General features: G+C 41.8%; 1 protein-coding gene across 2 annotated transcripts in view; it reads right to left on the bottom strand.

Annotated features, from left to right (window-relative positions):
- Positions 1–4,598: 4,598 nt before the first annotated feature.
- The window catches only part of LOC136588576 (protein 4.2-like), a 29,258-nt gene continuing 16,397 nt past the window's right edge, over positions 4,599–17,459 (bottom strand). For both annotated transcript variants that reach the window (XM_066587919.1, XM_066587920.1), the window contains exons 9-17: positions 16,610–16,855; positions 15,447–15,737; positions 13,193–13,359; positions 12,543–12,676; positions 11,671–11,831; positions 9,348–9,620; positions 8,568–8,722; positions 7,237–7,370; positions 4,599–5,131 (exon numbers count right to left, since the gene is read on the bottom strand). In XM_066587919.1, coding sequence (XP_066444016.1) covers positions 4,963–5,131; positions 7,237–7,370; positions 8,568–8,722; positions 9,348–9,620; positions 11,671–11,831; positions 12,543–12,676; positions 13,193–13,359; positions 15,447–15,737; positions 16,610–16,855 — 1,730 coding nt within the window. In that variant the 3' untranslated portion in view covers positions 4,599–4,962. The remainder of the gene's footprint in view (positions 5,132–7,236; positions 7,371–8,567; positions 8,723–9,347; positions 9,621–11,670; positions 11,832–12,542; positions 12,677–13,192; positions 13,360–15,446; positions 15,738–16,609; positions 16,856–17,459) is intronic.

Raw genomic sequence — 17,459 nt, forward strand, 5'->3', positions numbered from 1 at the left:
GTCTAACTGCACGGACATAGGGCAGTTTTCGTTAACGAGTCGTTCATCGTTGTCTTTCAGCAAGCTGAGAGAGAACAATGAGCCTTATCAGTGCCGTGCGTGAGTTCTCAGCGGGATAACGCTGATACTATTGTCTCAGCTGGTAAGTCTAAGTGTTGATCCTTATGTTCTAGCAGGTGTTTAATGTCATGGGGTAAGACTCCACCTGATCAATAAAATGAAGGGACTGCAGCTCTCACGCTGAGAGCTGTGCCCCTTCAGCTGTCATTCTTGCTTGTTGGCTGCTGAAGATGGTCACTCAGATGTCTATACAAGTCTGCGCGCCCATTTTCAGCTGCTGATAGGAGCCGACAAGCAATGAAGACATCCAAAGGGGCACAGCGCTCAGCTGAGCAATGCAGCTCCTTCATTTAAGTGATCAGCTTGGGCTTCAACACCTGGACTGCTTGAAACGTTTGTCATGGCAAAAGTTTTTGAAAAGTGGAATTACTCTTTTTTTTAAACGACTTATTCTTGTGTTTCGCTGTTTGTAACACCATGGCAAAATGCAATTTTTTTAACATTGGTTTTACAAACTCAAAGCTGATCTATGTTACATTTATTTTAAATTCTTGTTATTGTTCTCAGTAAGGCTGGCTGCACTTCACCGGTCGGATTTCGGATGCGGAAACCTGCACCGGAATCCGACCCCATGCCCAGCTGGTGACCCCGCGTACCTGTCTTCTTTTTTCCTGCGCTGTTGCCAGGCAATGACGTGGAATTCTGCAATCTGTCCGCAATGTTAATTGTAGACAGGCCACGGGTCGAAGGGCTTTCATTGACTTCAATGGAAGCCGTTCGTGCGGACACCGCACTAAAATACAGCATACTGCGATTTTTTTTTTTCTCTGTGAGCGAAAAATCGCAATTGATTTCTACTCTACCGGATTCCACAATGCAAATCCAGTAGTGTGCAGCCGGCCTAGGAGAACCGAAATCATCCTGAAGATGACTTTCAATGGCTAACAAAAATAAATGATAATGTTGTTGTGACAAGATATAAAGTTGTTTCCTATCCTTGCGATAGGGGATAACTTTATAATCGGTGGGGGTCTGATTTCTCAGACCGACACCAATCCTGAGAACAGGATCCTGAAGGCCCCCACATGCATGGAGCAGAGATTGTGCTTGTGCACTGCCGCTTCATTCATTTCAATGGGAGTACTGGAGCTTGGCTAGTGCTAGCCAATGCAGCATTTCCACAATACATAGGGCAGGCTGTAGATTTGAAAATCTACAGCATGACTCTCTTCCAATGCAGCCTTTTCCCATTCTATTCAGCTTGTATTCTCAGCATTTCCCCTGTGTGTGAACCTTCCCTTACACCTTGTACCAGAACTGGGAAAATGTTGCTAGACAAAAAGATGATCTTTTTCTCGCTTTCCCTGAATCCTGTCATGCAGCGCCCAGTGAGGCTCTGCTCTACAAAGTTCTGCACAGTGGTCAATGGCTCAGGACCTTCACATAAATACACTCATTGTCAAAAATATATATATCTCCCCAAGAAGTTGTTGTCGGAATTGAATTAAAATTTCTCTGTGTGATTGTAACGTTTATATAAGTGATTACAAAATCAGAGCAAACGGATCATTTATTACTGAAAGCTGAACACTTGAAGGGAGGCTCTAGTACCCTGTTGTACCGCCTCTAGCTTGGATACAAGATGTGATACAGGCGGGTATGGAGGCTCTAGTACCCTGTTGTACCGCCTCTAGCTTGGCTACAGGATGTGATACGGGCAGGCATGGAGGCTCTACTATCCTGTTGTACCGCCTCTAGCTTGGATACAGGATGTGATACGGGCAGGCATGGAGGCTCTAGTACCGTGTTGTACCTCCTCTAGCTTAGGTAGAAGATGTGATACGGGTGGGCATGGAGGCTCTAGTACCATGTTGTACCACCTCTAGCTTGGATACAAGATGGGATACGTACAAGCATGGGGCCCTACTACCCTCTTGGGCCGACTCTAGCTTGGATACAAGATGTGATACGGGCGGGAATGGAGGGAGGCTCTAGTAACTTCTTGGGCTGCCTCTAGCTTGGATACAAGATGTGATACGGGCGGGCATGGTGGCTTTAGTACCCTGTTGCAAGATGGTGGCATGGAGGCATACAGGTTCTGTATCGTATTCTGCGGTATATCTGTCTATATTTGCTGTAACTGAGCTTTTAGATTGTGCCAACATGTAGGAATGCCAGATCGTCCCATACATGTTCTATGGGCGATAAATCTGTCAACTTAGCAGGCCACTGAAGTGTGGTAACGTGGAGGCAATCCTGTGACACCCTGGCTGTGTGGCCAGGAGGCATTTTCCAACAAGATAATTCTTGAAAGCTGCCATGAGAGGAACACATGTGGCTGCTGAATGTCCTGAACATATCGCTGAGCTGTTATTGTCCCTCAAACAACTGGTAGGGGTGACAGACTATCATATGCGGTGGCCCCGCAGACCATCACACCAGCAGAGGGGGCAGTGTGTCGCTCCACAGCAAAGGCAAGATTGAGGCATTCACCCCTAGGTCTCCATCTATGAACATGGCCATCGTCAGTGCCCACACTAAACCTGGATTCATTGCTGAAGACAACCTGCTTGCACTCCGTAGCATCCAGTTTTGTAATGCACCATACTACTGCAAATGGTGGGATGGTGAGTGGGTGTCAAAGGCAGTACACTTAATGGGCACTGTGAGACCAAAGTCCCTCAGCCAAGCGCCATGAAATAATTCTAACAGAAACAGGGGCCTGTAACATTGGTGCCACCTGTCTTTGGATGCGGACAATAAAACAGTTGGAGCTGCTCATGCTTGTCACATGGCCAGATGATCCTCTCTACTGGTGGTCTGTCGAGGAATTTCTGAGCCTGGTCCCCTTTGCTGCGTGCCCTCACACATCCACTGATCCCAACACTTTCTAACAGTCTTGTATGACATCATTAAATGACTGTGATTGGTTAATCCAGCACCAGCTTTCATTGGCTGATGCGGCGCTGGATTAACCAATCGGAGCATTAGCTTGCAGGAAGCAGGTTGCTCAAGCCCCACTACCAGGAAGAACTGCTCTGTCAGCGTGAAAGACGACATGGAAGCCTGCAGCAGCGCGAGGACCCGAACGCCGGTTGCTAGGCGAGTATTGTTTTTTCTTTTTACATGTAGCCCAGCTGGAGCTTATTTTCTGGGCAGGGCTTATATTTCAAGCCTCCCATTCCCCTCCCCTCACCCCCACCCCGAAAATCAGGGTAGGGTGTCTTATTGGCAAAACATGGTATAATATAGACAGATCAACAAATGTTCTTCGTATGAGTTGCTATAAAAGCCATTTATTAATACATATTGCAAAGTGTAATCAGTAGAACTGCACATTAAATGTTCCACTAAAACACAAATTAACATGTCATGGAGCCGTTCATTTACAATTATACATTCACTCATAATGATTCTCATAATTTGACTCCACATAACACCATAATGCTATCACTCATTGATCTAGAAGTGTCCGAGGGCCAGGACCCCACTGGTTATCAGAATGAAAAGTTCAAGTGAGCCTATCATGTCCTTTATTCTGTCCTCACTGAGTGAAGCATAAAGTAGGGACAGACATGATGATTTTATAGCATAATGTGCAGTGGCTTTAAGAACTTACAAGTTGTTCCTGCAGTTCCCAGCAAGAGATGAGTTACACTTATTCCTGAGGTGATGGTAGCCCACCCATACTTGGATTGACGGTTTTCTCAATATGCCGCATAATAGGCAGAGAACTGTAAATCAGGGCAGATGGGTGGAGTTAGTGTCATTTCATGAATAAGCGGGACTCTTCTCTTGCTTGGAGCTACAGGAACAAGCTATAGGTTCTTGAAGACCAACTGCACTCTATCCCATAAGTGACGTGATGGACAACTGAAATCAGCATGTCTGTCATTACTTTATGCTGCCGTAAGTGAGGACAGCAAAAAAGACGCAACAGGTTCTCTTTAAAGGGATTGGCCAGTATTCGAAAAACTCAATTAAAGTGAATTGAATGGAGCTTCAATACCACAAACAATCCATGGACAGGTGTGGCGCTGTTTGGAAGAATGAAGTTGTGATTTTCTAATCTTGGACATTGCCTTTGAGTACTGCAGCTTCGTCTCAGGGTTTCCTTGCATAGAGATGTCCCAGGCCACCCGCTTTACAGGAATTTACAGCGCTGTGACATTTGCGTGAATGGAGCTGTGTCCTAGTTAGCTGCACAGCTGATGGGCAGGAGAAAGGCTGAAGGAACTTTCTTGGTTCGTTCTTTGGACCCCATTTGGTATGTCATAGCAATATACCAAGACTGCTGTTTAATGGAGTACAAATCAGCCACTGTTGGCTATAGAACAGATGACTGGTCTTTGGGATTAGTTGACAAGGAAGTATTCAGCTTGGGAAGCGGGGGTGCTTCCTCATTAAAGAGATGGGAGTGTATGGAGACTTATTTACAGGCAGTGCTCCATAGGGGAAAAAAGTTTTCTTCCTTTTGAAGTAGAGCGAATTTGCATACTATCTCATACCAACCAGTCAAACTAGAGACTTCTCCGAACTTCTTTTACAAACACCTTCATCTTTAATTGGCATCTCAAGCTTTTATTAACATTTTTGAATGTCTCATTACTATATACTGCCGTAAGTGAGGACAGCATACATGCAACATTAGCATCTCAAGCTTTTATTAACATTTTTGAATGTTGCTGGTAGCTGTCTTACTGTATATATAAACTGACATTTAAGTATGACGTCCTTTAATTGAGTTTGATGACTGAGTTCAGCTCCTGTATGAGTGAATGAATTGACAAAGTCTCTAAATATCAGTTATTTCAGTGCTATGGATGCACATCAGGCGCTATATAGGCAGAGTATTTTAGAAGCTTGTGTGAAGCGTTCTCTATAATTGCATTGTTCATGTCGTCACTTGAAAGGCGGAATATCAGTCAGCAGAACGTCTACACTGTGGCAGCTTATCACATCGCGGAACTGTCTGCAGGTGAACCTGACCTGCAGCACTCTGGCACCACTTTGGCTTGCAGAAAAAGTGATGATGCAGCGACCAGTTTCATTTGGGCCAATAGCATCACACCTAAATCGGAACAGACAACACAAATTTAGGAAATATCTGAATACTGTCAGCAAATTGATGTAAATGTACTAGGAACATTTTTTTAAATAATAGAACTGATTTGTATATTACTGGCTTTACAGCTTCACCCCATAAGGACGCAATAATTTTTTTGAGGATTTTTGTGTCGACGTTTCAAAAGCCAGAACTTTTTTATTTCTCCGTCAACATGGCTTGTTTTTTGTGTGGTGAACTGTAGTTTTTATATGCACTGCTTTTCTGGTACATATAATGTATTATAAAACTTTTTAGTAATTTTTTGGGTAGGACAGGGAGAAAAAAAAACATGAATTCTGCCGTTGTTTTTTGTATTTTTTTACGTCTTTATTTTTTTTTTTTCATTTTTTTTAATGTCCCTATAGTGGACTTGAACCATAAGAGCTATGATCGCTATTAGAGATGAGCGAGCACGCTCTCTCTTTCTCCCCTGCCGTCCCCCCAAGCCTGCTTGGACGAGAATGCAGTTACTCGAGAAGAGCGATGCTCACTCGAGCAACTGCCTTATCCTAGCATGCTCGCTCATCTCTAATCGCTATACTTCTGTGCTGTAATGCATTATCGCTTACAATAGCGATCACAGGCCATGGCAGGCCCAGATGCCATGAAAACCAATTGATCCTCCATGATTACATAGCGGAGGGCGCACCCTCTGTGAACCATTTACATGACGTGTTCTACATTGATTATGGCTCAACAGCAGAGATTGCTGTTGCTGCGGGAGGCTGGCTGTCAGTCACAGCTGATTCCTGCTGCGGGATGAGCTTGTGCCAAGCACGGGACGTAGATATACATCCTGTTGCATTAAGTACCATGCGCCCAGGATGTAATCCTCACTCTTTTATTTATCCATCGACGTTTTGCGTGACGAGTTGTATTTTTCATTGGTGCCATTTAATGTATCATATAATGTACTGAAAAACTTTTCAAAAATTCTAAGTGGAGAGAAATGTTTCTACGGTGTACACACTGTAGCAAAAATGACATGATAACTTTTATTCTGTGGGTTGGTACGATTACTAGAATACCAAATTTGTCTATTTTTGCTGTACTACTTTTAAAATATAAATTAATATCTTTGGAAAAAAATAAAATCATTTTCTGTCACCATCATCTGACAGCCATAACATTTTTAATTGCAGTCGTAGGAGGACTTGCTTTTCGTGGGACGCCCTGTAATTTCTATTGGTACTATTTTGGAGTACATACGACTTTTTGATCACTTTTATCACATTTTTTCTTGGGGACGGGGTAACGAAAAAACCCCACAATTCTGGAGGTGGTTGTTTTCTTTTTTTCTAACAATGTTCACCGTGCGGGATAAATAATGCCTTAATTTGATAGATTGGCTGTTTATGGATGCAGCGATACCAAATGTGTTTTTTTTAATTTAGATTTTTTAAATTATAAATATGCCAAAAGGTTTTATTTTAACTTTTTTTTTACCTTTTCTTTAAATAAATAATAAACTGATTTTTCCATTTTTTTTTAGTCCCCATAAGGGGATAAAAACTTGCATTTGTTTGATCGCTCCTACAGTATGATGTAATCCCATAGTATTACATTACACCACAATCTGACAGGCAATCAAGCCACGCCACAGGCGTCGCAGAATTGACCCTGCAGCATTTAAAGAGTTAACAGCTGCGATCAGTGGGAGCACTAATCTGAGCTGTTGCGGGCTTGTGTCAGCTGTAGGAAACAGCTGGCTCCCTCATTGTATGGAGCGGGATCGACCTTCGATCTCCCTCCATACAAAGCCCGAACCACCAGGATGTAAATGTACTCCGTGAAGTGTTAAGGGGAACCTATCCTATTGTACATGGAGTCCTGTCTGTGGGCAGCATGTTAAAGAGAGGGGAGCTGCGCAGACTGGTATATAGCTTTGTGGGAAAAGAATCAGTATAGCTTGTATATTATTCATTTAAGTTCTTGCTCTCTGTGGGGTTAGGAGTCCACTGGGCGGTCTTATCAGTGATTGACAGACTTCTCTGTGGGACTAAATAGGACCACTCACTGGACTTCTAAGCAGCTTGTGAGCACTGCAGAATTTAACCAGATCCACTTACCTATATGACCTTTTCTTGTGTATAAGGCCTTTTCCGGAAACTATTATAACACAACTGTCTAGGTTCTCCTCCAGTGGGTTTGTGATGCTGACGGTAACTGTGACGAGCTGGTACTGTAACACCACCTCTGGCATCTGTAAAGAAGTGCCAGTTTTAAAATTTCACTTTCAGACATTTTTCATTTTTTTGCATCCTCACCTTTCAAGAACCATAACTTTTTTTAAACATTTGTCAGCAACATAGTGATTTGAGGGCTTGTTTTTTGTGTGAGATAAGTTTTTTTTTAATAGAACCATTTAATATAGAATGCTATGGATTTGAAAAACATTAAAAAAATTTAAAGTGGGTTGAAGTGGAAAAAAATGCAGTTCCACTATTTTTAGGTCGTTTGCTTTTGTGAATTTCATATTGTGATAAAAAAAAAACATGGTAAGCCTATTCTATGGGTTAGTGCAATTATGAAAATACTAATTTCATAGTTTTTATGTTTTACTAGTTTTAGAAAACCAACAACTCTTTATTCAAAAAAGAATCGGTTTGCCCCATAACCTTTTTTATTTTTCAGTCAATGGAGCTGTCTGAAGGCTTGTTTCTCATGGGGCAAACTGTAGCTTTTAATGCTATTTTTGATACATTTGACTTTTTGATCACTTTTTAGTTAGATTTTATTGAGGGACAGACTGACTAAGCAAACCCACTTCTGGCAATATGTAGTTTTTTTTAATGGTTTCATTAATCCCACCATGTTTATTAATCCTACCGTGTGGGATTAATAAAACCATACTTAGCTCAAGCTTTTTCAGATTCAGCAATACCAATTATATTTATTGTTTAGATTGTTTTGTGGGAAAATGTGAATAGGGGGGTATGAATGTTTCATTTGAATTTAAAAATATTATTTGACAATATACAGCAATATACAGCTACAATATACAGCAATACAGTATTGCAGTATACTGTATTTTTTTACCATTTTGTCCATTAAACCTTGCTATAGGTTGGGCTCAATAGTCTTAAATACATTGCAGCCCTGGGAGCCTTCACTAGGCCCACAGCTACCATGGCAACCATTGGCACCGAAGGAAGGGGTAATGGTAAGTTGTAAGGGCACCCCCTTCCTCTGGTTGACAGCTAACATATTGTGGTAAGCATTGACAGTGCATGTAAGCTGTCCATCAATTTGCAGTGGGTGTCAGTTATTTTAGCTCCTGAGCCCACTTCATACCCAACCTACACCTATGTGACGTACGTGTATGTCACAAAAGACTAACAGGCTAATATCTGAGATTTCCACAGTCTGAACCCTGATATATTCTTATGCACAGGCTTACCTTGATTACAACCTTCGGTTTGAGTACAATTAACTTTTTGCTTATACAATGTGTGCCAATCACATCTTTAACAAGGCTTAGGACTCTGATCACATTGGCTTCTGATGGAGAGGCTTGATACTTCAGGGGATGAATCTGAGCTTTCACTGTGTTATCTAATAGCAGAAAATTGTAGTTTGAAAATAAAGAGTTAATGCATGTAAAAAGTTAGCAATGAATTGAATTTACTGGTCAAAGCTTGGGAGGTGGGCATCTGCAGTGCAATTTAAGCCTAAAGGTACATTTACACTGCAAAGATGATCCTTCAAAAGATGGCTTTTGAGCGATCATTTTGCATAAACTACTAGTTGGTACTAATGCCTTTTAGTACCAAGTAGCAGCGTGTGAGCCACTGGGAGCTGTAATCAGGGAACAGATCACCCTCTGTTCCCTGATTACTTTCGCTTTGTTCTGTGTCGGGGCTGACAGCTGAGACGAAGTAATCAGCTGTTATCAGCTCTTCGCCAGCAGAACACAGCGTGCGGTCCTGCATATCAGCTGCTCTGCTGAATGATGGTTTTCAGCCAGAACTGAATTACATCGTTTGGCCAAACAGTGAAAGATGGCCACATTTACATACAACGATTAACGCTCAAAAGATGGCTTTAGAGCAAATTTTGAGTGATAATCGCTGTGTCTAAATGGGCCTTTACTGTGAGCAACTGTGTTATGACTGATGAAGATTATTGCATTTCACAAGTTGTACCGCATGCATATTCACGCATCCTGTTGAGTAGTTACCTTCTTTGGCCTGTAGAGACAATTTAGACTGTTCTTTCCAGAAACATGGGCATCCAATCCCATTGTCATCCAGATACTGGGCATAGAGAAACACACACACTTCCTTCTTTATTTGGCTGTAGTTAGACACTTTCAGAATAATAGGTATGTCTCGGCCAAATAAGACTGTATCTGATGTTTGGATGCCGAGAGAAAGAAGACTATCATCAGAAGCTTCATCCCTGGACTTGTCTTCTGCACATTTGTGGAATTGCTCCAAGTGGTAAGTGGACCCTGTTGGCACAAACATTTCTTTACAGTTATTCTGCTTACAGTGATGTACTTCTGCATGATATGATGGGCATATACTGTATGTGTGCATTGTTTGGGAAACAATAGGCTTCAATCACACTTCATGACCTGAACCACTTGCATTTCCATTTTGCATCTCTATCCACTTCTCTATATTCTGGAGACTGACACTTCTTGCTGCGTCCTTAATCACCTGGCAGATTCCATACATTTCTTTGAACTTAATTAGATTTGTCTTGTATAAAACTGGGAATTATTATTTCCATTAGTGGTGGGACTTTTGTTTGTGTTTTCTCATTTGTTATTGCTTGTGAAATCTAATATGTAAAAGTTTATGCTGTAATGTTAACTGTTACCACTAGATGGCTCTGTCATTGCAGGAACCAGGAGAGGGTTAGTATGTAAGGAGCTGGTAGCAGGAAATGGTGTCAGTGTGTGTGACTGAAGCCACATGTCATGTAAGGGTGATTGGAGTAGGTTCATATACAATGAGGAGTGTTAGTTGACTAGTAGCTGAAACAGATGACTGTGTGCCTGAGTAGAAGTTGGGCCCTGGGATTGTTGGCTGAAGGTTGTTTTTTGTGTCGGTTGTCCAAAACTTCAGCCTTGCGGAGAGCCAACACTGATAGACTGTGCGGGTCCTGGGCGAGGCAGTAAGTGACCAGCAGATAAAGGCCAGATGCACACTAGTTGCTGGTGTGAGAGATTTTAGCAAGACTCAGATTGGACACAAGTCCATGTGCTGTGTGATATACAGACAGAGTACATTGACATGCACTGCTATGTCCTATTTGTCTTTGTTAAATGGCCAAGAGTAGGAGATGCAATGTGATTTTTCATGTGAACCATTGGTCCACATGAAAAAAAAGCCCATCTGTATAGCCTCATAGACTATAATGGGGTCATGTGTAGACCTTGGAATTAAATGGACAATACACAGCCCCAAAATATGCTAGTGTGCACCTAGCCAAAGGGAGATTGGCTGCCACGTGCCAAAAAACAGTGTGTGAAACCACCTTCAGGTAACTTTACATACACCTGTAGAGGAACTGAATTCCAGTATGGATGCATGTCAAAATCTGTGTTAAAATGTGTTGCAGGTGCATTTTGACACAAATTTTGGTGACGATTCATGCCCTCGATTAAAGAGGTGACATTTAAATCTGCACAACAGTTGAATTCATGCTACACGTGCTTTTGATAGAGAGACCTGAATAAGCATCCTCCTGGCATCTCTGGTGGTGGCTTATCTTCTGTGACAACAAAGGGTAATGTGTGTTCATAACCAACTTGCCTGATCCTTCTCCACCCCCCTGCAACATGTACCAAGGGGTGAGAGTTAGGATACATCCATCACATTATCAAATCAGTTCCACAGAAAAATTGACTGTTTGGGGTGGCATTCATCTAATGCATACGATGACTTTAAGATTACGGCCACACAGGACTTAATTTCTACAGAGAAAATCTGCATCAAATTCTGCATGCACTATGAATTGTGGTGTGGATTCTATGCAGATTGTGTCCCCTCGTTTGAAGGGCTGAGATACCTGGTGAAATTCCACAGCATAAATTGACGTCCTGCAGATTTAAAATTCAAACCAGGGGTGTAAGCTGAAGGCTCATGGGCCCCGGTGCAAAAGTTTATCTTGGGGCCCCCCAACTTCTCTTAACCCCTTATTGCAAAGGCGTAACTTGAAGCTCCTGGGCCCCAATGCAAAACCTGTAACAGGGCCCACAACTATAATGCTTTATTCATAGTACTGGGCTCCCTGTATGGAGAAGAGAGGACTTATGGGCCCCCTAAGGCTCCTGGGCCCGAGTGCAACCGCATCCCCTACATTTACGCCACTGATTCAAACCACAGGTCAATTTACGCAGTGAACCTTTTTTTCAGCATGTGACTGAGATTTCTTGAAATGTCATCCACATTGCTTGTACTGTAAAATAGCATTCCCACTCTATGTGAAAACACCCTTAATGTGTCTTTTACATTAAGTATATCTTTGCAGGGAAGTGAGGAGTTTCTTACATTCTTGAACATCACTGGATAAAACTTCTAGGCCATGGAATCCATTGATGATACCGAGTTTGTTGCTCTGAAGCTGCACGTAGAGCCTGCACTCAGCAACTTGTGTTGGAATGAAGGTAAGTGGGCAGAGTAAGTTGTCTCCTGGTAGCACATCCATGCATCTAGAAAGTAGTTGAAATGGTAAGTAGGTGTTGTATTTGTACATGCTATGATCACGAATCGTGTTGAGCAAACTTTCAAAAGCTTGGTTTGACCGCTTCTACAAACTTTGGCAAAATGGTTCAGTCCGAATTAATTTGAACCGATCTGAAAATTCTCCAATTCCCCTAAAACTGGTATATAACACTGTCTAAGAGCCATAACGGTGGTTAATATTGTGATGAAGAAACCCACACAAACATGGGAGAGAACATACAAACTCCATGCAGATCTGAACCTAGGACCTCAACGTTGCAAAGCAACAATGCTAATCACAGAGCCACCATGATGCCTCTTCCTCCTTTTCTGTTCCTCCTCTGAAGGAGGATAAAGGAAGAAGCACAGTGGCTCAGTGATGCAGAAGGAGGAAGTAGGAGCATGGTGGCACAGTGACTAACACTGTTGCGTTGTAGTGCTGAGGTCCTGGGTTCAAATCTGACCAAGGACAACATCTGCATGGAGTTTGTATGTTCTATGGAGTTAGTATGTTCTCCCTATGTTTCTATGCGTTTTTTCCCCATAATAATCACCTTTATTTATATAGTGCATACATTTATTAAGAAGGAGAATAAAGAGAAAGAAGACGACTAGTTATCATATGAAGATATATAACAAGTTGGGCATTGGTCTTTTTTGGAGAGTCTGGTTGTCCCAAGTCATCATTTTTTGAATACCTGTAGATCTTCTCACGGTGCAGCAGCCCTTTGCCTGATGCTTTTATTATACATTTACTCAGAGTCTCCTTCAGGGGGTTGTGTAATGTCACCATTGCTGTTATTGTCTGAAACTGCACGGCTACTTTTGGCATCTGTTATAGGATAGTAAAGACTAGAATTAAATCCCATGAACAACATTTATCATCAATACACAGGATAGAAGAGAAGAACATGATCACTGGTGCATCAATCATTGGAATGGGAGTCGTGAGTTCCAATTTTGGAGGAGATGTACCAGTTGTTGGACTGGCACAGATAGCCCAGCACTGTACTTTGCTATTTATGCCAGTCCTAAAGACTTTGACTGGTGCAGCTGGTTAAATCTTTCAAACTCTTGAGGAACGGAGATTTGGGGCACCCATTCCATTGATCAGGGGGGTTCTCGGCCATCATAAATTTCTCCTTGTAGCAGGATACAAAGAAAGACCTCAAGATCCCACTATATAAGACGTTGCCAAAGCAAAGTGATATTCTACTCATTGCCTTGCAGGTGGACATAGTTGATGTAAGTCAATATTTGGCGTTTATTGATGTGTAAGTCCAAGTGGAAGTGATTCGACAATGATCTAAAAAACTTTCCTTATTTACTGCTATAAATGTGGACTTGCCTGAATGACCAAGGATGGCTTACAGAGGGTCACATCTTGATCGGCCAGGGCGTAGCAGCCATTGTCTTGTTTTTGTTCTTTCACCAGAGCATTAATTCTTATCAGGTTGTTGTCCAGAAGTTCTTTCTTGTACGCAGAATAATTAATTCTTCCTGAGACATTTCTTTCTGCAAGATCATGAATGAAAGGAAACTTTCTACCTATTTTATCATCTCAAGTGCCTGCATTGCATTTTCTGGGACTCACCACAAAAAAACAAAGCTTTAGTGCTGCCAGAATACTACAAGAACAAATTGTGATGCTCGTATAATGACAACTGTGGCTTAAATTCTCGAATTTACTTTTAGCTTCAGAAATGTATGCATGTATATATCACTATATAATGATAGTATCACTGGATTACCAACCATTGCGCTAATACACCGAATGGTCATTTTATTAGATGCACCTGCCCTTGCACAATTGGAATTTCCATGAAATTGGACATGAAGACCAGCACAAAATCAAGTGAGCAAGGTTTCTGTGGATGAGTTTCAGTTTGGGTCTACATTAGAGTGGGAAAATTGGGCAATCTTCGAAAGAGGCCAGGTCATTAGTGCTAGGCTAGCCGGGACCAGGATTTCAAAATCTGCCAACCTTGTGGGGTTTCTTTGTTCAACAGTGGCTTCACACTGGCGAGGGAATCACACGATTTCCCAGCACTGCAAAGCTGCGAGAAATCACAAAATTACGAAGCTAATGGTCTCCAAAAGCTCCATGCACATTTACGATGTTTTAACGCTTTCGATGCAGCATTAAAACACAATTTGCAGCATGTCCATTCTTTTTGAGATCTTGACCATTGTTTCCAATGGGGCCAGCGGCAGCAGTGCCAGCCCCATTGAAATCAATGGGTGAGAATCGCGAGCATCTCCTATTGATTTCAGTGGGACTGGCACTGCTGCCACCGGCCTCATTGAAATCAGTTGGAGAAGATCACGATCACCTACCGTGGCTGTGACAGTAATGGCAGAGGATCGCGAGCATCTCCTACTGATTTCAATGGGACTGGAGCTGTTGCTGCCGGACCCATAGGAAGCAATGGAAGAAAAACAGTATCTCCTGCTGTGGCTGTCACAGCCACAGCAGGAGATTCCTTCAGCCCTGCAGGGATGGGACGCTGTTTCCCTGCGGAAACGCCTCACATCCAGGGCTTCAAGAAGGATTGTCAGAGAGATATCGGGGCGTCAATCACATCCCGATATCGCTTTCGCCGGTGTGCAGGAGCCCTCAGGAGTATACTGAGAATAGTGTAATCGAGGAAAAACATCTAGTGAAAATGGATCTTCTGGATATGAACAACTTGTCAATGAAAGGGGTCAGAGGAGGGTGTCAAGAGTCATTTTGACAAACAGGCTGTGCGCAGTCAATCAAATTGCAGCCAAATGTGACATGGCCAACTAATGTGTCCAGATGCATAACTCAAGTATAGGCACAGTATGTAGAAAAAAAATCCCCACGCTCCGGAACACAAAGGGATCTGTTATGGACTTCTTAGTCCATAAATTTAATTTTATTATGCGACACGTTTCAGCAAATGCAATTTTGCCTTTATCAAGCATACAATACATAAATACACAGAACATATCTACATATGTAGAGTTTATAATCCACGTACGTTCCCCCTGCTCGTGCTGAATGCCGGTGTGGAGGCATTTCTTTACTATAACGGAGTATACGCAGACATGTATGAACGATTTTTATGAATGAACTTGTAAATGGTACTCAAGGTGCGTTCCATTAAGAAAGAAAGTGACGCACTAGGTCACATGAGCAGAAAACACTTCCGACCTCATGATGCCATGATTGCCTCCACACCGGCATTCACCACGAGCAGGGGGAACGTAAGTGGATTATAAATTCTTTATATATACCGGGTTTCCCCGAAAATAAGACAGTGTCTTATATTAATTTTTGTTCAAAAAGGTTTAACTTTTTTACATATATAGCTGCCTGGACACTATTTAAATTGACTTTTTAAATTAACTGTTAGCAGGGCTTAATTTTGGAGTAAGGCTTATATTTTAAGCATCCTCAAAAAGCCTGAAAAATCATTCTGCATCCTCAAAAATTCTGGAAAATCATGCTATGTCTTATTTTCAGGGTATGTCTTATTTTCAGGGAAAGAGTGTAGATGTGTTCTGTGTATATATGATTTCTTTGTTGCCAGTAGTGTCAAAGACATGATGTTCATCTATCTACATATCCAAATTACCTTCCCCTGAGGAAAGATGAAAGTGAAACTTCTCACTCCAGAACTGTGGCCGTGTGATGCCGAAGTCATGCACAGACTGTGCACTGAGCACAAGCTCCAGGGCCTTCTTCTCTCCGCTCACATTGCTCATTGTCACACTGACACTAATGTCTTCTCCATACACCTGCTCATTCCTGGAGTTAATGGACATTACAACTGGGCTAATGGACATGAGGTTGCCGTTGATGTCCTGTGGGGTTGGAAGCATTAGCTGCTTGGCTCTTTTTACAACTTCATATTCTTCTTTAGAGCCTGGTATGAATACAAGATTAAATATTAGTCCAGAAAAAGTACCAAAAAGAGACAAACTTATCAGAAAACAATTGTGATCAAACTAAAGGAGTTACTTTTTATATAGTAGTAAACCAATTAATACCAAGAGTACCAAATTATGTCATATCCATATCCATATGTCATATGTGTGGGTCCCTGTTGTGCGTTTTGTGTTGGCTTCTTCAGGGGTACCAAACATAACTAGTGCCCAGTTTAGACACACAAGCCCATCCCATGTATTCAGTAAAAGAGAAGGGTCGTGGATTGTTATATCCTTTCCCAGTTATTTATTACACATTACTACCTTGGTATTTGTCAGCAGTTTGGGGTGTGAATGTGCACAAGTCCCGGCGGAGGGATGCGCCACCCCATGACTTCATTATGTAGACCTAAGGATAGGTCATCAAGCATTAGAAGTGTTAACTAGGATAAATATTGATGACCTACTCTTAGGTCCACATAATGAGGCCATGAGGTAGCCCTTTTATCCCAGTATTGTTCAACGACATTAAAGGTAACTTCCTTTAATAGCCTCTGAGAGGTACAGAAATTTCATATACCCAAAGCTGAATGAGAACAGTGCTTGGTATACTGGCTTAGCCCCTTTCTGCCAATCGGTGGGACTTTAGGCTCACAGACCTCCATCAATGCTATCTTCTGACATATATATTTTGAAGACAATTAAGATCTGAACCGATATGTTAATTAGATTTTAGGAGCATTTGTAAAGTTCCTGATGATTATAATTTAACATGACTTATCATGTACCTGGCACCCAATGCGTAAGTTAGACGGTGCAATCACTACACATGATACGTTTGGATTCTATAATGAAGAAAAATGCCACACACCTTTTGGGTACTTGTAGTGAAGGGTAATGTCATCTTGAACATCACTTCCAACACTCTTTGTGCTGATTCCATCTCCAACATATCGAATCTTGCTATATGCCTTTCTAAAATGTCCTTTAGAATCTCGTACCAGGACCGTGGTGTCTGTATGGACCTTAGAAAAGATTGTCTTTCCATCATAATTCAGCTCCACATGACCTTCCTTTATGGCTCTTACTGGAACAGGACCACTACAATACAGCGCACCTGCAATTAAAGTATAGCTAATGGTGAAGTAGACCTTTACGGTGAGATATTGATTACATATGTAGAGTATGAGGACTGAATGCAATATAAATCAATCAAAAGTCTTGAAAAAATAAGATAAAATCTTTACATGTAGCAGCTCTAAGATGTCCTCTCTATCAAAAACCATATGTCAGCACCTACCAGTATTAAACTAGTATTAGGCTATTTTGAGTTTCTGATAGAATGGTGTAGTCTGCTGCGCCATTCCTTTAGTTGGAAACCTAATGATCTGTTAAAACTCAATAGGTTCTATTGGGTTCTTTTAGGATCCATTACACAAAGATTTCATTACATCATCCCTCTAAAAGTAAATCATTCTAAGGCTGAAATTCTTGTGTTTCCGCCATCTAGCCTTCTTAATCCTGAAGTTTCCATCTCTGTGTGTGATACCACGATAACTCCTTTGCAGCACACCTGCTGTCTTAGGTGTCTTAGGTGCTGTCTTTTGACTCTGACGTTTCCTCCACTCCCTATATTCAATCACTTGCTCATGTCACCCGCACCTCAATACATCTCCTGAAACCGTCCCTATCTCTCTGTAGAAACAGCCACTAATCAGTCT

Source organism: Eleutherodactylus coqui, chromosome 13, assembly GCF_035609145.1.
Source record: "Eleutherodactylus coqui strain aEleCoq1 chromosome 13, aEleCoq1.hap1, whole genome shotgun sequence".
Taxonomy (NCBI): domain Eukaryota; kingdom Metazoa; phylum Chordata; class Amphibia; order Anura; family Eleutherodactylidae; genus Eleutherodactylus; species Eleutherodactylus coqui.